The sequence below is a fragment of the Ascaphus truei genome, chromosome 21 (genome assembly GCF_040206685.1).
Source record: "Ascaphus truei isolate aAscTru1 chromosome 21, aAscTru1.hap1, whole genome shotgun sequence".
In the NCBI taxonomy this organism is placed as follows: domain Eukaryota; kingdom Metazoa; phylum Chordata; class Amphibia; order Anura; family Ascaphidae; genus Ascaphus; species Ascaphus truei.
In genome coordinates, this window is record NC_134503.1 from 16,796,820 (window position 1) to 16,823,907 (window position 27,088).

Sequence of the window (27,088 nt, forward strand, 5' to 3'; positions counted from 1 at the left end):
TCCCAGGTAGTTTTCACTGAGGAGATGGAGGTATATACAGAGCACATTGACCTCTGGGTGCGCTACATCGACGATGTGCTTGTCTTGTGGCGTGGCCCAGAGGTAGCTCTCAAAGAGTTTATTAAGAAACTCAACACTAACCAACCTAACCTCCATCTGACTATGGAATACAACAGAGACACCATGTGCTTTCTTGACCTAAGGATATCTAGAGGCACTGAGGGCATCCTCCATACCACTATCTTCAGGAAAGCCACTGCCACTAATAACATCTTAGAGGCTAGCAGTCATCATCCTAAAGCCCAGATCAACGGCATACCCACTGGCCAATTTCTAAGGCTCAGACGCAACTGCAGTACGGATCAGGAGTTTGAGGTCCAATCCCTTAACATGAGTCTGCGTTTTGAAAATAGGGGCTATAGCAAACGCAGTATCAAAAAGGCATACAAACGAGCCAAACACACCAACCGAAGAACACTTATAATGGATAAAGGTGTCAACCCACAAGAGAAAGTGATAAGGTTCATAAGCACGTTCAATAGGGAATGGCCTCAAGCTCGTAACATTCTTCAGAAACACTGGCACATCTTAACAGCGGATGAACTACTTAAAGGGGTTATTAAGGACTACCCGTCCATGACAAGTAGACGTGCCAGAAACCTACGTGATCTATTGGTTCAGAGCCACTTCAAAGAAGAGACAACCAGAACCTGGCTTCCACCCAAACCCTCAGGATCATACACCTGTCAAAGGTGTAAGGCTTGCCAGTATATGAGAACAACAAAACCATTCCAAAACTGGGACAGCACTAGAACATACCCAATACGCGGTTTCATTAACTGTCTCAGCATGGGTGTAATATATCAAGGCATCTGTAAATGTGGAAAGATGTACGTAGGAAAAACAAAAAGATGTCTGAAACAGAGGGTACTAGAACATATCGGTACCATAAGAAACAACGCTGATAAACCTATATCCAGACACGTCAACCTGTTCCACAATGGAGATCAAAAAGCCATCACCTTCTGTGGCATTGATCACCTAATAAGGGGACCTAGGAAAGGGGATTGGGACAGAGCCCTCTTACAGCGGGAGTCCAAATGGATATATACGCTGGGCACAATGTCACCTCATGGCCTTAACGAGGGCTATTTGTTTAGCCCTTTTCTGTAACCACACAGTCGCCAGTCCTTATATGACACCTCCTTCACAATATATTTCCCCCCCCCCCCCCCCTCCCTAACTTCAACGGTTGTCACCTTGCCATTTTTGTGATCAGGGAATCTAGAGATCCTGACTAAATCCACTACTCAGTGGTAAATCTGACTACTTGTGGTTTCTCTGGACCACCATCTACTGTAAACTCACTTTTACTGTATCTGCCTCTATTTACCCCTGAAGCACACTAAGGCTTGATACTTTAAGTATGTAGGATCTGACTAACTAGGAATCAAAACACAGACAACAGTTACTCAGACAATTTCATCTTTATTGTGTAAATACATGCAGTCTTACATCTGGTTGTACTCACTGCGCTGACAGCGCAGCTTCCCGCATGTCCCAGCACACCAGGGGTCACTCGTGACGTCATCAACCTGCAAAGACCTATAAATACCTGCCTAACAGCAGGGTACACTTAGGATTACTTACACTTCACGCCTTGACAAAGCCTATCGCGAAACGCGCCCGTCGGCGGCTCCGTTTTCCACGTGCACGCGCAGGGGTCTGATTTTCACCGCAGTCACAGTCTCTGACTGCGAGGTGCTGCGGCTCCCTGCTCGTGTGGCTACACAGGCTCACAAAGTGCCCCGATGGACACTCTGAGCCTCCTAAGTCCAATCTAACACTGGCATCTGTTGTTACACCTATGGTTTAGGTACTACATACTAATTAGGTCCCTGGCTGTTCAGCAAGCTGCAGTGGGTACTATCACCACACAAGAATTCCCTGACAGCAGCTTAAAGGGCCAGTTAGTTCCAATAGCACTCAGACTGCTTATATCTGTTTAGTGTTGTAATTCACCCCTGGTCCAAGGAGGTATCAGTCACTGTACAAAGTATACCTGCCTTCAGGACACAACATTTACAGTATATAATTTATTAAGCAGCTGAGAACTTACTACCACCGAGTATCGCCTCTGATTTTTATTGTGTAATAGCTCTTATATCCTGACTAATAAACTGTCTCTATGGGTACTACTGATATCTATATGTGTCACTGTCCTCTTCCCTGTAATATCTGCACTTAGTGCAATTAACCTATGTATACCACCACTGGGGTTACTAGAGGTCAGTTTCGTACTATCACTTCACACTATAGCAGGGCACCACAGGTCAACGAGACCAAGCACTGCACCTTAATACAAGGTCACCATTATCATTGATTGGAGTTTCAACTCCTTACTTACCTTATAACTCTTGTGAGTGTCCGGCAGCCACTTACCTGACAGTTTCTGAGCACACATTAACTATCTAGCGATACCTGGTTTGCTTTAGGCGTTTGCGGTTATTAGTACTTACCTCAGAGCCAGTGAATAGAGATTGGACAGATCCTCATCAGGATTTCCAGCCAATTGTGCTATCTGTATTTTACAGAATACACGTATACTCTTAGACCCTAAAACCTCTATGGTTCTAGTATTGAAGGTCACTCCTTCAGGTCGTCAGTTTTTTAACACCCATTATTTTATTCATGTGATATAATAAAGTTTTGTTTTAAATCATTCACTACACACCCAGATCTTGAACCTGAGTGCTATCATTGGGTTCTACCTCTACCTCCTTTCTCCATAGTATCTATACCCAAAGCACCGTTCATTCATTACTTATATGAGGCAGCAGCAGGGGCTCCACTACTTTTTGGCAGTTAGCCGTTTCAAAGCAGTGCGGCTTTCTCCGCCATTACGGTCAATGATAGGACCCTCCTCGCCGCCATTACTGGTCGGACCCTGTTGGGGCCAAGTGAGGGGTTTCCTAACATCTATAGGCAAAATGAATTTTATTTCTAGGTGCCCTAGAACAGAAGTTCCCACGCCAATTGCCCTAGTTCCCACGCCAATTGCGTGATCATTGCTCTTTTTTTTACAATGTTGCCGATCTTGCGGCTTTGCGGTCTGGCAGTAAAAAACAGTGCAGTAAGCCTCGACATTTGTTACACTGTCAAAGGAGCAAATGGAAACAATGTGAGACAAATCAACATGTCCTTTTATTGGTGGGGTCAGTACAAAAACATTTATTTACAAATACTGTACAATGTTGAAACATTTCAAGTGCACAGCAATTCAAAACATCAACAGGTGCATGGTTTACTGCTACAGTACATGTGTGAAAACATTTGTCAGTCAGTATGGTTTACAGTCACATGTTTTAAATACAATACATTCTTTAATATCTTTAAAATATAAATATATAAATATAAAAATATAATTTAAAATAATCCATTCTGTGGGTCACAGCGGGTTGAAATTTGCCTGGTCCTCATGCGGAAGGACCCTTGCCATAGTGGCCAAATATCAGCCTTCCACGTCCCCCGGAACCGGAAATACATATATACAGTTTAAAAGCACATTACAAAAGTGGCTTTTTTCTGCCATGCAAGTCAATGGCAGAAACCTAAACTTTACCATTACCCTGACTCCGTTCTGTTGCCACTAGAGGGTCGCTATTTGCCATGCAATCCTGCCGCAACTAGGACTACATGGTGACCGAATCTGAGCCCTCTAGGTTGAACAGAACCGGAGTTATGGGTTCCAGGTTTCTGCTCATTCTGACTTAGCCGTTTCAAAGCAGCGCGGCTTTCTCTGCCATTACGCTCAATGATAGGACCCTCCTCGCCGGCGTGACCCTTTCTCGTCGCCATTACTGGTCGGACCCTGTTGGGGTCAAGTGAGGGGGTTCCTAACATCTATAGGCAAAATGAATTTTATTTCTGGGTGCCCTAGAACAGAAGTTCCCACGCCAATTGCCCTAGTTCCCACGCCAATTGCGCGATCATTGCTCTTTTTTTACAATGTTGCCGATCTTGCGGCTTTGCGGTCTGGCATTAAAAAACAGTGCAGTAAGCCTCGACAGTCAAAGGAGCAAATGGAAACAATGTGAGACAAATCAACATGTCCTTTTATTGGTGGGGTCAGTACAAAAACATTTATTTACAAATACTGTACAATGTTGAAACATTTTAAGTGCACAGCAATTCAAAACATCGACAGTACAGTCCTAGAGGGCAGCAAACAGGGCAGGTTTTCAGGGCAACCTTGAAAACCGTGCCTGTTTTCGACCCTCAGGGACTGGAGTCGTGCATGTCCTGTGTAAAAAAGCACACAACAACATCTCCTTTGTTTAAGTACAGCAGGTACTGTAGGGCAAAACATGTACAGTACAATACAGTTCAGCACAACAGTATGGTCTCACAGAAAGCTCTCCACATTGTCCGTCCAAGGCCGATTCCTTGCATGGCGCAAAACGCCATTAATGCAGTCTCGAACGCCTTTCATTACAGGATCTGTAACTGGATAAAAGCGCCGCATTTCATCCACAATGTTTTTCCTTAAATTGACAGGAAGCGCCTTTTTTACGCGATTCCCATCGTAGTTCACTTTGAAGGCCCAGTCGCAGTACAAAGAGTAGGGAACATGGTGCTTAAAAATGAACAAGGCATACTTGTGGGGTACACCAGCACTCTTCACCCTACACTTCTCCCTGAGCGCCGGTGGCAGATCGCACAGGGTGATGTCGGGCACCGTATCGATGCGAGCGGGTGTAGGTCTTTTGGGAGCGCGTGTGCTTGAGGCGACGGGCGATGGTAGGTTGTCTGGGAGGAAGCTTTCCTCCGGTCGTGGTCGCCGTGTTGTCTCCTGGCGTGGTCTTGACGGGGTTGTCATGTCCTCCTCAACGGCATACATGTACACTACATCTTCTGGTGGAGGGGGTGCGCTTGGTGATGGAAGGGGGTCGAAGGTCCCATTCATCACATCCATGTCACCCCCCTGCTCCGGTGTCGGGGAAACAGGGGCATTAGCACCGAGCAAATAATGTATGCCCGCTATGTCAGCCTCTATCTTCTCCATCCGTCGATCCATCCGTTGATCCATTTGTAGCATCCGTTGCTCCACATTTAACATGGTCTCCAGAAGCAGATCTATCTTTGCTAGCACAATAGAATTCCCGGGGAGATCCACACTTATCCCATTCAGCATCCGGTCTAATGAGCTGCTTTTTGTGCATGGCGTCTGGACATCTGGGGGGATGGGTGCAACGGAGGATGAGATGGGGGCGGCATCGACATCGAGGAAGAGTGGAGGACGTGACCTGTCTATACCCAGTAGAGGAGAAGCGGCAGCGTCATCGAAGAGGGATTGAGAAAGTGACCTTTGGATTTCCGGGCGAGAAGTAGAGTCGTCCAAGAGCAAAGGAGACAGTGACCCGTGGATTTCAGAGGCGGCGTCGTCCTTGGATGTAACCGGAGAAGATGGGGGTGGAGAAGACGGGCTGAAGATTTCCGGGACAGCTACAGCAGAGTCGTCGAAGCATATGTGAGGAAGTGGTCTGCGGGTTCGATGGGTTGGCTCCCATTCGTTTTGCGTCGAGAGTACATCACCGTATATCTTCTTCACATAATGAGGCTTACGTCTAAGAAAACCCTTAACCTTTGGGGTCAGCAGAAGGTTTTCTTTATTGGCCTTAGCCTGCCGCTTTTGCCTTGGCGTGGAAACGGCAACCGCCTTTCGCTTTTTCAGCTTGACAGGCACGGCAGAGGCGAGTGTGTTCCTGCGTCGATAGAATCGGGGTTGCTCCATGGAAGCAGGTGGCACAATGCAGTATCTGGACAAGGGCAAGTTCAGATAAAGATCATCGAGTGGTGGGCTATGCAAAGTGTGTGACCTTTTATGCATGGCGACCAGGTACAGGTGTTGAAAGTGGGCGTACTCTAATGTGAGTCATTACCGTATAAATACACCATCCATTTTGTGTATTGACTGCACATAGAATACACATCGACTAAACGAATACACATTCTTGTGTTTGTATTTCTTTCTACTCGCAGCAATGCCTGTTAAAAAGATTTCAAAGGAGCTCATCATGCGAATTAAGGAGATGTACACGAGCGGACACCGAATTGCTGCTATCCAGCGCTGGTTAGCTACTTCTGACCTCGTTGTGCCATCAACTACCGTGTGCTATCATGCATACGGAAAAAAGAGAGACCGCTAAAGGGCACCAAGGGTAACTAACGCGTAAGTATATTTATAAAACTTAACAAAAAAAAAATATAGAAAACTGTACGTAATGTTCATACAGTACAGTACATCTACAGTACAGTTCTGTATCTACTGTAATACTGTTGTTATTTCTGTTGATTTATATTACAACATAGTTTGTATATTTATATTTATAGTACAACAGTATACATTTTTTGTATATTTCTATTTATCGTACAACGGTATATATAGGATGTATATTAATATTTATATTACAACAGTATATATAGGATGTATATTTATATTTATATTACAACAGTATATATTTTTGGTATATTTATATTTATATTACAACATTATATTTATATACATTTTATATTGCTGCATATTAATAAAACAATATATTTTCTTTACATTGTAGGGAGACAACTCTTCTGGTGGACAAAATAAGTGAGGAGAATGATGAGAGGAGTGCATTAAGGGTTAAAAACACTCTGCAGGAAAAGCACAATCTGACTGTACAGAGAGCAGCATAAAGAAGATGAGACGCAGCATTGGATGGAAATATGGACGTGTGAGGTTAGTACTGGACAGTACAGGAGGTAAAAGTGTTGTTTAGCAAACTGTACTGTACTGTGCCGCTAAATTTTTTTATTCCTTGTCATTACAGAGCGTACCCCATGATACGGGACGCAAACAAAATCAAAAGAGTGGTCCAGGCCCAGGCATGGATCGACAGTGGGGAGACTTTCCAGGATTGCATCTTCACTGATGAGTCTACTGTGTCGCTGGAGAGATTTGCAAGCTTTGCATTCCACAAAAAAGGCCGCATATCTTTGAAGCCACGGCCAAAACACCCCGTGAAGCTGCATGTGTGGGGTGCCATCTCTAGGCGTGGACCAGGATGCATTGTCATCTTTGAAGGTAAAATATATCAAATATAATGTAGCCTTATGCACTGTACTTTACTAGTGTTGCCTTACTACTGTATGCACTATACTGTACTATTGTGCAGTTTTTTGAGCACTTTTCTTTTCTTGCTATAGGAATCATGAATAAAGCTTCCAAGACAACATTGTCCCTGAGATAGTGCAATACATCACACGCGAGTTCCCCAATGGTCACCGCTTCTACCAGGACAACGATCCGAAGCACACCGCATCAACAGCGCATATCCTTGAGTGCGGTATCAACTGGGTGAAGACGTCAGCGGAGTAAGTGCGGTAACTGTGTCTCATTTTTTCCCCACTGTTTTTACTGTGTACTGTAACTCTTAAACTAATTGTCCTTTTTTTCCAATGACAGATCGCCAGACTTCAATCCGATCGAAATGGTCTGGCATCAGCTGAAGGACCATATCCGGAAAGTGGCGAAACCCTCCAAAAAGGACGAGTTGTTGAAAGGCATAATGAGTTTTTGGAACGATGTACTCACCGTGGAACGCTGCAATAAATATATAGACCATATTGCCACTGTGTTGCCCATTGTCATCGCGCGTAATGGGCAAGCATCAGGAAAGTAGTACTGTGCTGTACTATTGTAAGTACAGTATGATACAGGTAAGTATGGCACAGATTTTTTCTTTCCAGATAGTCAGAGTATGCAGTAGTTAGTTTTTTCTTTACAGAGAGAGCAGCACCAGCCATCAGGTAACAGTACATAGAATTTAACAGTAGTCAGATTATACAGTAGTTCCAGTATACAGTACAGTAGACTAGTTTAACAGTACTACAGTAACTGCCTACTAACTGCTCAATTTTTTTCTTTCCAGAGAAAGCTACCACCAGCTACCTACAGTAGTTCTACACATCACACAATGCCATAATACAGTACGCACATACAGTACAGTACAGTAACTGCACTAATTTTTTGTTTTCTTGTCGTTTCAGGAAAAAAGGGTGGCCTGGGGGGAGGTGGGTTTTTGTGTCCAGTCTAATCTGTTTGTACAGTAAAATGTACAGTATATAAACAGCAGTAATGATGTACACAAAACCTCTCCTCTCTCAATGAACTACTGTACTGTAGACAGAATGAGGAAAAGATAAAGACGGAAAAAATAATATTACTATACAGTATATACAGTATACAGTATATATATCGTACATTACAGTATATATTATTAAATAATATTCTTATAAATGTCCATTATTCATGTTTCCCCATGTTTTACAAATGTTTTCTAAATGGTTATCCAATTTCAATCTGCCAAAAGAACTTAATAAAGACTGCATTACAGTATGTATTATTCATGATTATTTTTATATTTGTATTTTTTGGGTCCTGACAAAGTAAAATAAATATTTATTCACTTTCCTGCTAATCATAATCATTGACAACAACCACACCCCCCCCTGACAGTATAAGAATGAATGACAAAACAACATTAATCAGTTAATGTTTTTTTTACTCTCAATTCTCACAATGCTGTGCACATCAGATTTACATTTCAAATTCGAGAGGGGATTTTCCAAAGCGTTACCGTAAACAAAGCAAGCCTCTAAGGGTTGGGGTGGGGGGATGGTGTGATTACACACAGGCGCACTGAGTCTTTGTAGCTCGGCTATGGGTGGATTAAGAACACAATGGCAATATGCACAAGATTAACGACTCTGTGAAGAGAGGGGGTTGGTAGGGTAGGGTAACTCATGCGCTGTAAGCAGCAAGCTCCCATCTCTAAAAGGATTAGAGTACACGCAGGCACAGTCAGCCGATTGACGCTTGGCTAGGGACGGATTAAAAACACAATGACTAAAGTAACTGCAGAAAATAAATGACTCTGGAGGTGTGTGGCTACAAGAGTTAACAGTACTGTAATTTCAAAAGGCAGTTCATCATAATAATTTGATCAATAAACCCCAAAATACAACCCCAAATACAGTACATAAAAAGCAAGTCACTTTAACTCCCTGTGCATCAGGCACCAAAAACAAACAGTAGATTTTCTATATACAGTATATATATTATTAATTAATATTCATATAAATGTCCATTTTTCATGTATCTCCATGTTTTACAAATGTTTTGTAAATGTTTCTCCGATTTCAATCTGCCAGAAGAATTTAATAAAGGCTGCAGTATGTATTATTCATGATTATTTTTATCTTTGTATTTTTTTTTCCCTGATGAAATATAATAAATATTTATTCACATTCCTGGTTATCGTAATCATTGACAACAACCACCCCCCCCCCCCCCCGACAGTATACTGTAGTGTAAGAATGAATGACAAAACAACATGAATCAGTTAATGGGTTTTTTACTCTCAATTCTCACAATGCTGTGCACATCAGATTTACATTTCAAATTCGAGAGGGGATTTTCCAAAGCGTTACCGTAAACAAAGCAAGCCTCTAAGGGTTGGGGGGGATGGTGTGATTACACGCAGGCGCACTGAGACTTTGTAGCTCGGCTATGGGCGGATTAAGAACACAATGGCAATATGCAGAAGATTAACGACTCTGTGGAGAGAGGGGGTTGGTAGGGTAGGGTGACTCATGCGCTGTAAGCAGCAAGCTCCCATCTCTAAAAGGATTAGAGTACACGCAGGCGCAGTCAGCCAATTGACGCTTGGCAAGGGACGGATTAAAAACACAATGACTAAAGTAACTGCAGAAAATGAGCAAAGCGTTGTTGTGTGTTTTTTTACACAGGACATGCACGACTCCAGTCCCTGAGGGCCGCAAACAGGCACGGTTTTCAAGGTTGCCCTGAAAACCTGCCCTGTTTACTGCCCTCTAGGACTGTACTGGTGCAATTTCAACCCGCTCAGACCCACAGAACGGATTATTTTAAATTATATTTATATATTTATATTTTAAAGATATTAAAGAATGTATTGTATTTAAAACATGTGACTGTAAACCATACTGACTGACAAATGTTTTCACACATGTACTGTAGCAGTAAACCATACACCTGTTGATGTTTTGAATTGCTGTGCACTTAAAATGTTTCAACATTGTACAGTATTTGTAAATAAATGTTTTTGTACTGACTCCACCAATAAAAGGACATGTTGATTTGTCTCACAGTACATTGTTTCCATTTGCTCCTTTGACAGTGTAACAAATGTCGAGGCTTACTGCACTGTTTTTTACTGCCAGACCGCAAAGCCGCAAGATCGGCAACATTGTAAAAAAAGAGCAATGATCGCGCAATTGGCGTGGGAACTAGGGCAATTGGCGTGGGAACTTCTGTTCTAGGGCACCTAGAAATAAAAATCATTTTGCCTCTAGATGTTAGGAACCCCCTCACTTACCCCAACAGGGTCTGATCAGTAATGGCGACGAGAAAGGGTCACGCCGGCGAGGAGGGTCCTATCATTGACCGTAATGGCGGAGAAAGCCGCGCTGCTTTGAAACGGCTAAGTCAGAATGAGCAGAAACCTGGAACCCATAACTCCGGTTCTGTTCAACCTAGAGGGCTCAGATTCGGTCACCATGTAGTCCTAGTTCAGGCAGGATTGCATGGCAAATAGCGACCCTCTCGTGGCAACAGAACGGAGTCAGGGTAATCGCGCAATTGGTGTGGGAACTAGGGCCTCGGTCAAGTTCACGGCCAATTGGCGTGGGAACTTCTGTTCTAGGGCACCTAGAAATAAAATTGGCGGAGAATGCCGTTTCAAACCAGCGCGGCTAAGTCAGAATGAGCAGAAACCTGGAACCCAAATCCTACTGTATGTTAGCGGCGAATTAAAAATAAGGTGGAGGAAGGGTAGAAGGGTAGACCAAAAAGGAGTATGTATCCCAAATAAATTCTAGGCTACTGTAGCTCTATACCCTCTAACAGGGCAGGTAAGTATATGCAATGATACAGTGTATGGTTTCTAAATGCTTCTAAATGTTTGATACAGTGTGTAGCACTGACATGTGAAAGGAGATACAATATTGCCAAAAGGGCTACTCAAACAATGTCAGCAGCGAGGGTTCCCTTTACACTGCTACAGTACTGTACACGCCTATGCATTTCAACAATTTTCAAATGAGACATACAGTACAGTACCGTACAGCAGCACAGCACGCAAATGCATGTACTTTAAATATGCAATTTTACTATTACTGCGCGCGCGCGCGCACAGACTGTGTACTGACGTAGGTTGAACCGCGAAGGTATTAGACTTCAAAGACAACAGTTCGCAAACGCCCCCATGAGTTTTTACACGGCATTGCAGTATTGCAGACAGCGGGAATAAAATGCTTAAATCACGGGCGCGAAAATAACGCAACTCACTCCGGGCGAAAACGACACAAAACCGCACATAACCGGAATAATCTGAAATTCGCGGAGCTAGCCGAGTTAGAATAAAGGCTGTCGCCACAGATATACAGCTCTTTCTCACATTCCATTTCTCTGACCAGGGGGTCAGAGGTATATTGCAGGCAGCCGCCTTTATTCTTGCAATCATAGAATATTAGGTTTTACATTCTATTATCACATTGGTGATTATTATATTAGAATTAGCGCAACCTATCTTGTCGTTTTGTTAAACTCTTTACACAATATTATTTTTGATCCGGGATGTTGGACTGCCCCTTTACGCCAAACAAAATACTGTATAAAATATTAATAACCTCATGTTTACGGAACAAGGCTGCATTGTTCTTTGAAGATTAGCTCCAGGTAACAGTGCATGATGTACTAGATATGAGAGATTGTGCAATGCTTACCTTAGAATGGGAGAACAATGGCTTTTAGAACTCGCCATAGACACCATGGGATGCAACTGCTCATGGGTGTTACCTACCTTCCACATCACAGACGTGAGCCTGAGTGACAATTCCTGTGCTGTTCTTCTTGTCTGAGGGCCATTGGTACACATAAATTGAGGTGTGTGAGGAGCCAGCATCGATCACCATTCCATACTGCAGAATACACAAACAGTGCGTCAAATCTCGAATGGTCACACAATGCCTTTTACACGTGTTGGTATTCTGCCCGAGACAGGTGGTCACTGGATTATACACCTGCGGTGGATTTGGACATTTTGAGTCATGCAATTCCTGGAGCTCAAACACCCATGAAGGAGCTGGGAGTGAAGCAGGACTGGGGGTTTTATTGGAAATAAAAATGCCCCTTGTGAGCACATTCACACGTCTCAAGACAGGTCTGCGACCCTGCCTTTTCCCCTTATATCTTAGCATCCACTGCAGCCAGGGATTCTGGGAAATGACATGCAAATGAGCACACAGTGAAACCTTTTACTTCTTGTCCATTTTAACATGGACCCCTATAAGCTTATGCTTGCCGCATAACACAGCTTTTCAGCACCGCCGGGGTTAAAGAAGTGCAAAGCCAGTAAACCTACCCACAGACAGCTATTTCAACCTATTTGTGTCTCATCAGTGTGAGGCTGGTTATACAGCTCAACCCCGTTATAACACGATCCGTTACAGCGCAAATCCGCTTATAACACGATGCAAGCGTGGCTCCCAATGTTCGTAATTATGAATACTTTACAACACGGTTATTGGTATCTTAAATACTTTATTGTACCATGCATACAATTGTACATTATTTCTAACGCGATCCGCTTATAGCGCGATGTGATTCTTTGGACCCCAAGCGCAGCGTTATAAGGGGGTTGAGCTGTGCTGGCTTTACAATGTGACGTTTGAAAATGTTGGTATTATTGGAGAATATTGTGTGAATATAGCTGTTTATGTCCAATATAGTGTAATATGAGAGACAGGAAACACCCTTTAACATGCACTCATTGTCTCGGTTGATATGGTTTTGAAAGTTAATACTTTAGATTGTAAGCTCCTCGGAGCAGGGACTCCTTCCTTAATGTTACTTTTACAGTATGTCTGAAGCACTTATTCCCATGATCTGTTATTTATATTATTTGTTATTTATATGATATGTATTACTACTGTGAAGCGCTATGTACATTTATGGCGCTATATAAATAAAGACATACAATACAATAAAATACAATACAATACAACGTATAAAACAAACCAACATATAATAACATAAACCGGAAAACAAGGGGAGGATATAGGACCTGCAGGTAAGTACTTTATACCTGCGTGAGTTTTTCTCACAACTATTATCAGCAAATCCCCAAGTCCAGCACTAATTAAAAAACCTGTATTCAGTCAGACAGGTACCTAAGGTTGACGGTCACGATACTGTAACGCTGCACATTATATAAAGGTTTTCTCAACAGAAGAACACACCTATTGTAAACCACAGAATATAGTTGCTCAGGTAATCAGTTGTATAGTATCAAACATTAAAAAACTGTTAGCGGTACAGTACATATATTCTTGGCGCTCACTTAATTAGGTATAATACACAATAATGCAGTAAATACTGGCCAACAAAATGTGATTGGTATGGCCCTGAGGCACGGGTCAATGCCCGTATCAAATTATAGCCTCCTATCTACTATATATTTCTGAAAGCACTGTATGCCTGTCTGCCTGTCCTCTGTCCCTAGCGGCAATCGCATTGGAGCTTTGGCCCGTCCCTCCGCCTCAGGCCAATGAGATGGCTCCCTTGGCCCGCCCGCCCCCGCACACCTCTCATTGGCCTGAGGCGGAGTGATGGGCCAAAGGAGAGAGAGAGACACACACACACCACCCCCCTCCCCCCCCTCCCGCCCAGGTAAGTCACACCACTGCGCGTCCCGCCTCAACTTATGGCCCCTGTAACTCACCTATTTCAGGCACGCACAGGCCCCACACAGGCCCACACACAGGCCCCCCGCACACAGGCCCCCCACACACAGGCCCCCCGCACACAGGCCCCCCACACACAGGCCCCCCACACACAGGGCGCTTCGAGCCGCCGCCTGCACGCGCCTCAGGCACCCGGGCAGCACATCGGGGGACCAAGCGGTCGCCCGGCGGCCGGGGGAGAGCGAGTCACGGGGAGCAGGGGAGCGAGCCCCGAGTCACGGGGAGCGCGAGCCCCGAGTCACGGGGAGCGGGGGGGGGGGGGGCGAGCCCAGAGTCACGGGGAGCGGGGGGGCGAGCCCCGAGTCACGGAGAGCAGGGGGGGGCAAGTCCCGAGTCACGGGGAGCAGGGGGGGCAAGCCCCGAGTCACGGGGAGCGCGAGCCCCAAGTCACGGGGAGCGCGAGCCTCGAGTCACGGGGAGCGCGGGGGGCGAGCCCCGAGTCACGGGGTGTGGGGGAGAGAGCCCCGAGTCACGGGGGGGGCGAGCCCCGAGTCACGGGGTACTAAGAAGGGGGAGTGGCCAGCGGGGGGACGGACGCCCGGGGGGGGCATGCGGATACATAAATTATGACAATACATATGCCCCCTGCTCTCCACCCCCCCCCACTCCCCTTTCCCCCCTTTCCCACCACCACTCCCCTTTCCCCCTTTCCCACCCCCACTCCCCTTTCCACCCTTTACCACCCCCACTCCCCTTTCCACCCTTTACCACCCCCACTCCCCTTTCCCCCCTTTCCCCCACTCCCCTTTCCCCCACTCCCCTTTCCCCCCGCACACCCCTTTCCCCCCCGCTCCCCTTTCCCCCCGCACACCCCTTTCCCCCCCGCTCCCCTTTCCCCCCCGCTCCCCTTTCCCCCCCCGCTCCCCTCCCCCGCTCCCCTTTCCCCCCCCCTCTCCCCTTTCCCCTCCCCCCCGGTTCCCTTTCCCCCCCCCTCCGCTCCCTTTTTCCCCTCCCCTCCGCTCCCCTTTCCCCCCCCTCCGCTCCCCTTTTCCCCCCTCCTCCGCTCCTCTTTCCCCTTTCCCACCCCCACTCCGCTCCCCTTTCCCCCCTTTCCCACCCCCACTCCCCTTTCCCCCACTCCCCTTTCCCCCCGCTCCCCTTTCCCCCCTGCTCCACTTCCCCCCCCTCCGCTCCCCTTTCCCCCCCCCTCCGCTCCCCTTTCCCCCTCCCTCCGCTCCCCTTACCCCCCCCCTCCGCTCCCCTTCCCCCCCCTCCGCTCCCCTTTCCCCCCCCTCTCCTTCCCCCCCCTCCCCTTCCCCCCCCTCTGCTCTCCTTTCCCCCGCCTCCGCTCCCCTTTTCCCCCCTCCGCTCCCCTTTTCCCCCCCCTCCGCTCCCCTTCCCCCCCCCTCCGCTCCCCTTTCCCCCCCCTCCGCTCCCCTTTCCCCCTCCCTCCGCTCCTTTCCCCTCCCCTCCGCTCCCCTTCCCCCCCCTCCGCTCCCCTTTCCCCCCCCCCTCCGCTCCCCTTTCCCCCTCCCTCCGCTCCCCTTTCCCCTCCCCTCCGCTCCCCTTCCCCCCCCTCTGCTCCCCTTTCCCCCCCCCTCTGCTCCCCTTTCCCCCCCCCTCCGCTCCCCTTTTCCCCCCCCTCTGCTCCCCTTTCCCCCCCCCCTCTGCTCCCCTTTCCCCCCCCCTCCGCTCCCCTTTCCCCCCCCTCCGCTCCCCTTTCCCCCGCCCTCCGCTCCCCTTCCCCCCCCTCCGCTCCCCTTTCCCCTCCCACCCCCTTCCCCCCTCCTACCCCCTTCCCCACTCCCACCCCTTCCCCCCCCACCACTTCCCCCCCCTCCTCCAACCCTTCCCCCCTCCTCCACCCCTTGCCCCCCTCCACCACCCCCTCCTCCCCTTCCCGCCGCCCTTCGCCTTCCTGCCCGCCTTCCCGCCTCCCCACCCCCGCCTCTGCCTTTCACCCGCCCTTACTCTGGCCGCCTCTGCCTTTCACCCACCGCCTCACAGCCGCTGCACGCACTCAACAGACACCCGCCACACTCAACACATACTGTACCTGCTGCCACACACAGCTGCTGCCTCCCGCCCCTACGCACCGACATCACTGACCCACCGCCTCACACCCTAGCAGGACCCCCACTCACAGACAGCACTCACAACCCACGCGCCACCCGCCGCCTCACAACCTAGCAGAAACCCCCACTCACAGACAGCACTCACAACCCACGCGCCACCTGCCGCCTCACACCCTAGCAGGACCCCCACTCACAGACAGCACTCACAACCCACGTGCCACCCGCCGCCTCACACCCTAGCAGGACACACGCCTCACATTTTTACATCTGTTATGTCACCAAAATATACATTGTACTGTGGTGTGTTTACAATAAACCATTTTTAAACAACATCATATTACATTTTATTCCATCTTTCTTTTCAATATTATTATCCAACCTTTACAACAAATAGTCACCTATTGTTCCACGATTTATAAATAATACTAACTATTACGCATTTACATCCCGGGCAACGCCGGGTCTCTCAGCTAGTACTAAACTAAAGAATACTGCATTAGGTGAGCGTTAATAATGTTGTTCCCCCCTCCTACCCTCCCAACCCCCCCCTCGTACCCCTGGAAACACCCCCCCCCCCATAATGTCATCAATCAAAATCACTTCCCTTAATGTTAAGGGTCTCAACTCAACTAAGAAACGTAGACTAGCACTCCAGGAGTTTAAAAAACTCCAGAGTGATATTCTCTGCTTACAAGAGACCCACTTCAACTCAAATGACCCCCCAAACACATTCAAACAGACCTTCCCCCAGGCCTTCTACGCCTCCTCCCCGGTTAAAAAAAGACAAACAGACCTTCCCCCAGGCCTTCTACGCCTCCTCCCCGGTTAAAAAAAGACAAACAGACCTTCCCCCAGGCCTTCTACGCCTCCTCCCCGGTTAAAAAAAGAGGAGTAGCCATCCTAATAAAGAATAGTGTCTCATTTGCCCTCACCACCATAACCCGAGACCCAGATGGGAGATATCTGCACATACAAGGATCCCTATCTGGAAATCCAATCTCCATAATAAACATATACAGTATGCACCAAATGAAAACCAGGTACAATTTATCCAGGACCTACTGGACTCCTTAGACCAATCAGTGCTAACCTCACTGATTATGGTAGGGGATTTCAATATGGCTCTTGCCCCGGAGCAAGACAGAACATCCCTCCCTTCCTCCCAACATATAGCTCAGGTCCAACAAAAAGCGATGAGATTTAGAGAAATTTTAAAGAGCTTCTCCCTCACGGATATTTGGAGGGCCCAGCACATGGGCCAGAGGGACTACACGTTCTTTTCGGCCCCACATCAATCTTACTCGAGGATCGATTATTTCATAGGTTCCACAAATGTACTCCAGGCGTCCTCCCACACCAATATAGGCCCAATAACGTGGTCCGATCATGCCCCGATAGATTTGACCCTATCTCTCCCATTTGTGAAGAACAACTCCTATAATTGGAAACTTAACGATTCGCTACTAAACGACCCCCAAACTGTAGACACGATTCGGCACAAACTAGCCATATTCTTTGAACTAAACAAAGGGTCAGTTTCCTCAGCGTCTATACTGTGGGAAGCCCACAAAGCCCAAATCAGAGGAGACCTAATCTCGCTGGCATCCTACAAAAAGAAACTCAAACTAAAAACGCAAAAGGCGCTAACCGAGAAAATAATTGCACTTGAACAGCAACATAAAAAGTCCCCTACTAAGAAATTACTCAGGATGCTTGACATGACAAGGACCGAACTTAAATTGTCCCAATTAGAAGAGGTGGAGAGAAAGCTTAAATGGTCCAATCAAAGGTTCTATGACAAAGGCAATAAGGCCGATAAACTTCTGGCATCAAAACTTCGGGGCATAAAAGCAAGGGCCCAAATCACAAAAATTCGAACTAAAGGAGGCCAAACCACCTATATTGAAAAAGAAATTGCCCAAGAATTTGCAAAATATTATACGGAGCTCTACAACCTCCACCCCCCTAACCATGACCCAGCAGAAGTAGACTGTATTTCGCAGTTTCTATCGAAATGCAATCTACCATCTCTCACGGACGAGGAACTCAAAGCCCTAAATGGTAAAATCACCCAGGAAGAACTGGCGCAAGCCATAAGCACCCTCAAGATAGCCAAAACCCCTGGTCCAGACGGCTTCTCAAACGCCTATTATAAAAAAATTTAAGTGCCGCTATCCCCCTTTCTACTTGAGATGTTTAACTCCTTTCTAGAAGGAGCCCCGATTCCAGGCACAATTTCGGCTGCCAACCTAGCTATTATTCACAAGGAAGGAAGGGACCCGCTGCAATGCGGTAACTACAGACCGATCTCCCTGCTTAACACAGACCTAAAACTCTTTAGCAAGATCCTCGCAAACCGGTTAAATCCTATTCTCCCCAGACTAATTCATATAGACCAAGTGGGATTTGTGTCAGGAAGACAGGCCTCTGACAACACCCGCAAAATTATTAATGTTATCGACCACGTGCATCTCAACAAACTCCAAGCTATGATCCTAAGCCTAGACGCTGAGAAGGCATTTGATCGTATCAAATGGACCTTCTTAGACAAAACCCTGATCAAGTTCGGCTTCTCAGGCCCATTTTTGGAGGGGATTCGAGCACTCTACCAGAACCCCACCGCATTTCTGAAATTGCCAGGAGGACAATCCAGTCCTATACACATCAGAAACGGAACCAGACAGGGCTGTCCCCTATCCCCCTTGCTCTTCGCAATCTCAATTGAACCCCTGGCGGCCCAAGTTAGAGCAGATCCGAATATAACAGTCATAACCATAGCCGACAAAAACTATAAAATATCCCTTTTCGCGGACGATGTTATTCTGACCCTAACTAACCCCCATATCTCCCTTCCCAACCTCCACAAATTACTAGATCAATTCAGTCAGGCATCAGACTATAAGATAAACAGGGACAAATCTGAGGCCCTGAATATATCCCTCACCGAGGCCACATGGAAACTCCTCCAAGCGAACTACAAATATAGATGGAACTCGTCCCATATAAAATACTTAGGGATAAAGATTACTAAAACGTATTCCATGTTATACAAAACAAATTATCCCCCCCTATTTAGTCAAATTAAAAGAGATCTAGAGACTTGGAATACATACCAGATTTCCTGGTTTGGCAGAATCGTCTCCGCTAAAATGAATATCTTACCCCGCCTGTTATACTATTTTCAAACCCTCCCTATCCCAATACCGATAGCGGAACTGAGAAATATACAAAAGCAGATAATGCAGTTTATATGGAAGCAAAAAAAACCCAGAGTCCCGAAATCGGTGCTCATGGCAGCAAAGACGAGAGGCGGACTGGGAGTACCAGACGTGGTCAGGTACTACCAAGCGGCCCAACTCAGACAAGCTGTAGTATGGAATAATCCCCCGAATACAGCCTGCTGGTTGGAAATGGAGGCTAGCTATGTATCCCCTGTACCCCTCCCAGTATTGCTATGGTCCCCAGAATATAAAGAAAAACCTCCACAGAAATTTGAACAGGAGCAATGAAATGCACGTGGTCTATTTGGTCCAAAAACAGAGGGAAATATGGCCTAACTTCAACCCCCTCCCAACTCACCCCCTTACTTGGGAACCCTGAATTCCCTCCAGGATGCACCCAAGCCCAAATTGGTCTATTTCAGGACCTACATATTAGCACGGTGGCGGATCTTCTAGAGAATAACGAAGCTCTGTCCTTCCAGGAGCTCAAAAACAAACTAACGGCCCCCCATTTTCCCATTTTTGCATTTTTACAGATAAGACATTTCCTCGGAGCTCTGTCCCCGAACTCAAAATTCCCCCCCCCTAACCAAATTTGAGTCCCTCTGCCAAGTGAGAGAATACCAGAAAGGGCTAATTACAGCAATCCACGGTATAATCGAAAACTCCCTCCCCCCGCCCACACATGCTTATATGCAGAAATGGTGTATAGACCTGGGCATACCATTAGACTGGGAGGACATCTGGGAGGCAGCCCCCAAAACCTCAATTTGCTCAACGACAAAAGAAAATATTTACAAAATATTATTTCAATGGTACCTGACCCCGAGTAGATTGAGCCAGATCTTCCCCGGCACACCCGATTTGTGCTGGAGAGGATGTGGTCAAAAAGGAGACATGGCCCATATATGGTGGACATGCCCTGAGATCCAGAAATTCTGGACCAGAGTCCAGAGATTGCTGGACGAGATCTTGGGCCTGGAAGTCCCACTGGACTCTCTGACATATGTGCTGGGCTCCCCAATAGAGGACATCCCGGCCCCCACATCCAGGCTGATGTCGGCCATACTCACGGCAGCAAGATGCTCAGTGGCAGCATCCTGGAAACAGCTGAAAGCTCCCTCCAGAAGAGCAGTAGTAAACAGAATAAACGTAGTCATGAACATGGAAAAATTAACAGCAATGCTCAAACAAAGAATGCCACAATTCTACAATACCTGGGAACCCTGGACAAGTTCCGGAGCCCCTCCCCCAGACTAGGCCAGACAAAGGCAAACAACTCCCCGATGAAAAAGTCAATCAGAGGGAGAAAACATGACCTGTCCCCTTTCCCCCCACCCTCCCCCCCCTAATACTAAAGATGAGAGAGGAGAACCCGAACACCCCCCCCCCACCCCTCCCACCTCCCCCAGCTACCCTCTACCCCCACCCCCCCTTCTTATGTCGTTCCCAACTATCTCCCCCAACCTGAGTCTCCCCCTTTCTCCGTTTCTAATAGCTAAATGAGAAAATGTTTTATTGAGACTGTTTAAGCGCTCCACAAACAAGTTCAACTATCCTAAGAATGTACAATGCTATACCAATGTAACCCCTGTATGTACCATTACCCATCTGTCTTCAATAAAAGGAAAAAAAAGTGTTAAAAAAAAAATAATGTGGTTCCTGGGGAGTAATTATAACCAGGGGTGGGGTGGGAGTCGCATAGAGAGTAGAGACTTTATATAGCCAGTGTTGCTACTTGGAAATAGAAGGACCGTAGCCTATAATCACAGTCTTGCTGAGACTCACTGCTCTTAATGCAATAATGTAACATGAGAGTCAGCCGCTACAAATGCTAAACCATCTCATGGAATAAGGGCAACAAAATAACATCAATGCCCAAATAGCTAAATACAACTCAGCTACAAACTGAAAATGGTATGGATACTCTGTTGTGACGAAGCAGAGCAAGCTCATACCACTGCGGCTCAGACCAGCGCTCAGAGGCGCTTACCACTCACCACCCGGTCAGAGTTACGTTGTGACGTCATGACGTCAACCTCGTTAGTCCCGCCTCCCACAAACGAGGTTGACGTCATGACGTCACGATGACGTAACTCTGACCGGGTGGTGAGTGGTGAGTCCCAGCAAGACTGATTATAGGCTACGGTCCTTCTATTTCCAAGTAGCAACACTGGCTATATAAAGTCTCTACGCTCTATGCGACTCCCACCCCGCCGCTGGTTATAATTACTCCCCATGAACCACATTATTAACGCTCACCTAATGCAGTATTCTTTAGTTTAGTATAGGATGCTGTAATTTGATACGGGCATTGACCCGTGCCTCAGGGCCATACCAATCACATTCTGTGGGCCAGTATTTACTGCATTATTGTGTATTATACCTAATTAAATGAGCGCCAAGAATATATGTACTGCTAACAGTTTTTTACTGTTTGATACTATACAACTGATTACCTGAGCAACTACATTCTGTGGTTTACAATAGGTGTGTTCTTCTGTGAGAAAACCTTTATATAATGTGCAGCGCTACAGTATCCTGACCGTCAACCTTAGGTACCTGTCTTACTGAATACAGGTTTTTTTAATTAGTGCTGGACTTGGGGATTTGCATATTATACCTGCGTGAGTTTTTCTCACAACTATTAAGTACTTACCTGCAGGTCCTATATCCTCTCCTTGTTTTCCGGTTTATGTTATTATATGTTGGTCTGTTTTATACGTTGATATTCTGCTGTTCACAATCAGTACATTATCAAGATTTGTTCTTCACCAATTCTTTTTAACTAATACAATAAAGTAATAAGTATTAACTTTCAAAACCATATCAACCGAGACAATGAGTGCATGTTAAAGGGTGTTTCCTGTCTCTCATATTACACTATTACCCCATTCCCCCTTTGCACCTTTGTCCCTATCCATGTGTCTGTGAATTAAGCTGAAGCGAGAGTCATTTCCCATCTCCCCTTTCCCCACTAATATTCTACTATGTCCAATATAGATATTACAGCTGCATCTACAATATAAACACACGTCTAAAAGCAATTAAAGTGTATTTATTTCTCGTGTGGTGGAGTCAGATGACCTAATTTAAAGCACAGACATCATTATTAGCGTTGTGTTGTGAGGCTTCACAGAGTTCTGCATGCCACAATGCTGCTGGGATTTACCTTCATCCGCGGTTGAAGGGTTAAATCACTGGTCTTGGACAGGCTGAGGAGGAAGGCAAATACTGCAATAACCACTGATATCATCAATAGCGCCGAGAGCAGGATTCCTCTGAGGCGCTCATTCATGTCGGAACCTGGCAAATGTAGAAAGAGAAATTGATGGGAAGAGGGAGAGAGGTGGAACAGAGCGAAGTGCATAACACAGAGACACGAATAGACAGAAAAGGAAGTACTGTACTGTACTCCATATGTCCCCGATTCAGTATGCTGGGTACTCACTTCTTTAAGCCAGGGAAGCCTACACATTTTATTTAAATGACATATAGAGGCTTCAAAGCATATTGAATAAGGGGCTTTTGAGGGAAAACCACACACATATAAATATATATATATATATATATATATATATATATATATACAGTGGTTGACAAATCACCAAAAAATCTACTCGCCACACAAAAAAATCTACTCGCCACCTAGTACCAAACGTGTGCTGCTTGGGCCAATATTTACTCGCCCGGTGGTTAAATCCACTCGGCCGGGGCGAGCAAATGTATAGGTTTGTCGAACACTATATATATATATATTAATATATATATATATATATATATATATATATATATATATACATAGGTCTGAAAATCATACATTTACAATATCTCTGCTACATGATTAAAAAAAAGGATAGCTTCCCTGTAGAATGCATCACGTTGCTTATTATGAGACATTATATTACACAATGCCTGCATGTGGAGTATTGTCCCACTGAGGGGTCTACTCACTAAAATGCTACAGCTAATATAAATCATGAGGTATCATTAAATGAATGCCCGTGAGCAGCCAATCACATTGGCAGCAATCTATGCTCCCTGTGAGCCGGCAGAAGGCTTTTTCAAACGGTTCTTTTATCAGCTAAGTAAAAAAGCGAAAGGTACCATCATTGTTGCAGGTGACCTGAATAGGACGCTGAACCACCTTGACAGATGTACTAAATCGCACACAACTCACAGACAGGACGTGTTAACAATAAACCAGGGTCTGAGAGACTGTCAACTGTCACACATATGGAGAGAACAACATCGGAGGGTGAAGGAGTACACGTTTTTTTCCCACCCACATAACAGATACAGTAGGATAGATTACTTCTTTGTGTCAAATAGAATGGTTCCCGGGGTCTCTCGCACTGAGATACGTGATATTTCATGGTCTGACCCTGCATCTATCGAGCTGCGATGCACGCTAATTCCGCTAGACAGGCCTCAAGCGAATTGAAAACTAAATGAAATGTTACTAAAAATCCCAGATATAGAAAGGGAGGTGGGAGATAAGATTGAGGAATATTTCAAGGAGAATGAGGGGAGTGTGTCAGCACACTGTGGGAGGCCCATACGGTTACCCTCAGAGGGATTTTAATGAATTTGGCAAAAGAGAGAGAGAATCCAAAATCAGAGAATTGGAAAAGAAGTTAGCAGATCTCTCACAACTACTTAAAGCTAATAAACAAGAACAAAATCTGAAAGAACGTTTAGACACTAAAACAAAGCTCAATCTCCTCTTATCCGCCCAGGCCGAGAGAGAAATGGCATGGACCAGACGTAAATTTTTCGAAAAAGCTAACAAGCCAGATACCTTACTTGCCAATAAGCTCAAAAATAGGCTTCCAAATTACCACATTCAGGCCATTAGAACACAGGGAGGGGACCTGACATCCAACCCTAGAAAAATTGTAGAGGAATTTAAATGTTTCTACGAAACATTGTATGATGGAAACAAGGTCACCCACAATCAGAAAAACACAGAGCTGCTAAAATTATTTCTGCAGGAGGCAAAACTAAAGAGGTTGGGCAGAGTTGTGAGAGAGGTATTACAGAAGGACTTCACACTCGAGGAAGTGGCGGAGATAATTAATACACTTAAACCAGCAAAAGCGCCTGGACTAGATGGGTTTTCTAATTTATATTATAAGAAATATATCTGAAATGACTAGCTCCCCATCTGTTAAAACTCTTTAACGAAATTCTAGCAGGGGCCTCCTTCCCAACACAAATGTTGCAGGCTTCAATCTCCCTGATCCATAAACCTGGTAAGGACCCGGCAGACTGCAAGAGCTACCGGCCCATTTCACTGATCAATTTGGATGTTAAAATCTTTTCCAAACTTATAGCAACCAGGATTGGTAGCGTCCTCCCTGGGTTAATCCACTCGGATCAGGTAGGGTATATCGAAGGCAGGCAGGCGGCGGACAATACCAGGAGGATTATAGATTTGATTGATTTGGACAAACAAAAAAACATCCAGTCCATAGTATTAAGTCTAGACGCTGAAAAAGCCTTCGATAGGATAGACTGGCCCTATTAAAAAAAGAGACATTGAAGGCATTTGGTTTCAAGGGACGTCTGTTAAATGCCATACTAGCTTGATACGAGGGCCCGACGGCAAGGGTGCGGCATCAGGGCTTCCCGTCGGAACAATTTAGCATCCGTAGCAGAACAAGGCAGGGATGTCCGCTGTCCCCCTTGCTGTTCGCCCTCTGTATTGAGCCCCTAGCAGTGCACATTAGACGAAGCCCGGATATAGCAAGAATAACAGTTGGAGACCAGACACATAAGGTGGCACTATACGCCGATGATGTGATTTAAACACTGTCAAGACCCCTCACATCTCTCCCCAACACCTTTGCGATCCTAGGAAGGTTCAATCAAATCTCGGGTTTCAAAACTAATCAGACAAAATCAGAAGTTCTAAATATCAACTTACCCAAAGAATTAGAAAAATTAATAGAAATAAACTTTAATTTGAAATGGCAAGCCTCCGCTATCAAATACTTAGGGGTATATCTCACCAGGGATTACAAAACTCTATACAAAGCAAACTACCCAAAGATGATTAAGACTTTGGGGGAGGATCTTAGGACATGGATGAGGGGCGGCATATCTTGTATTGGCAGGATGCATAGCATGAAAATGAACCTCCTCCCAAAGATGTTATATGTTTTTCAAAGCCTGCCAATACCTTTAGTGATCTCCGATATCCTCTCCCTACAGTCTAACATTATGAAATTCATTTGGAATAAAAAAAGCTCATGAATTGCAAAAGGTATCTTAAACAGGCCTACTTCCAAAGGGGGACTAGCGGTACCTTGCTTGTTAGCTTATTATAAAGCGGCACAATTAAGCCAAATTGTCCAGTGGCACGCAGATCCGAACAAGAGGCGGTGGGTGGAACTAGAGAAAAGCTGTGGTGCCCCGGTTGAGCTGCATAATCTGATTTGACTCCCTACGGGAAGCCCCAACAAAATGGGGGTTCCGCTTCAGTCCATGGCCAATTCCTTGAAGGTCTGGGAGGCTACTAAAAAAAGCTGTAACCTCACTTCCAAACACTCCCTAATGACCCCGATAATCGGCAACACGGACTTCGCTCCAGGAATGAATAGCGGTAATTTGTTAGCTTGGACACAGGCAGGTATCACAAGATTAAAGGATCTGGAGGGGAGGATACATATAAAAACCTTTGAGCAAATTAAATCCACAAAGGATATCCCAAAAACGGAATTCTTTAGATACCTCCAGATCCGAGATTTTTATAACAAATTCCCAATTAGACCGGCAAGAACAAACTTTGAGCAGCTGTGCTCTAGAGATACGGACACGTGAGGACTAACTTCTAGAATGTACAAGGAAGTGTTCTGTCCTGAGACGACCACAAGGTCCAGTTACATGAGACAGTGGGAGACAGGTCTAGTGGAGACATTAGAGGACGAGGACTGGGACGGGATCCTGTAGGCAGCGGCGAAAAGTTCAATTTGCACCACGTTATAGGAGAACGCATATAAAGTCCTAATGCGTTGGTACTATACCCCAGTAAAATTATCTAAATTTGTCAAAGGATACTCCCCGCTCTGCCCAAAGCAGTGCGGGGAGATAGCAGATCTACAACACATGCTGTGGTCTTGTACGAAGGTGGCCCCGATTCGGGAACAAATTAGAGATTGGATACAGAGGGTACTCGGTTTGGAGATCCCCCTGGACCCGTGGTTATTCCTATTGGGCAGACGGATCCAGGGTCTGTCAAATGCGTCGCACAAATTAATCGCGCACTTTGCAACAGTCACCAGGTGCGAGATAGCAGCACTGTGGAAACAATCGGATTTACCAGTAATACCCAAGATTAGAAACAGGATTTGGCACGTCTGCCGGATGGAACAGTTGACGAGTTTGGTCAACGACACCGGCCCAAATTTCCTAAAAGTCTGGACGCCTTGGCTGGCCCAGACAGACATATCCGCAATCCTACAATGATAGATACAGGTGCGTTCTCCTTTGACAACGCAGGGTCCACGACCACATAGAGACGGACGGTTAGAGTAGATGATAGAGAAGAGCCCGATGAGTAGGGAAGAAGCCAAGAGTTTGAAACGACGGATGCAACGGCAGCGGCACCCTATTCTCTCCCCCCCCCCCCCACCTATCCCTTCTTTCCTGTCTGTGTTGTGTCTTGCCAGTTTGGTGAGTCATGTTTGTGGAATGTATGTTACCCTCAGTTGATGTCATATTCATGTTACGTGTTGTTAAAAGTTACAGGTTACAGTTGATTCCTGCGACAATTGTTGGTGATATACTGTATGCATGGAAAACCCAATAAAAGTAAAGTTGAAAAAAAAAGGATAGCTTCCCTGTAGCATGCATCACGTTGCTTATTATGAGACATTATATTACACAATCACTGCATGTGGAGTATTGTCCCACTGAGGGGTCTACTCACTAAAATGCTATGGCTAATATAAATCATGACCTATCATT

The 27,088-nt window shown here is 45.9% G+C and overlaps 1 protein-coding gene across 7 annotated transcripts in view; it reads right to left on the minus strand.

Moving 5' to 3' along the window:
• Positions 1 to 27,088, minus strand: part of LOC142472235 (ectonucleoside triphosphate diphosphohydrolase 8-like) — a 95,563-nt gene that overhangs the window by 46,094 nt on the left and 22,381 nt on the right. For all 7 annotated transcript variants that reach the window (XM_075579146.1, XM_075579148.1, XM_075579150.1 and 4 more), the window contains exons 3-4: positions 22,290 to 22,423; positions 11,940 to 12,057 (exon numbers count right to left, since the gene is read on the minus strand). In XM_075579146.1, coding sequence (XP_075435261.1) covers positions 11,940 to 12,057; positions 22,290 to 22,423 — 252 coding nt within the window. The remainder of the gene's footprint in view (positions 1 to 11,939; positions 12,058 to 22,289; positions 22,424 to 27,088) is intronic.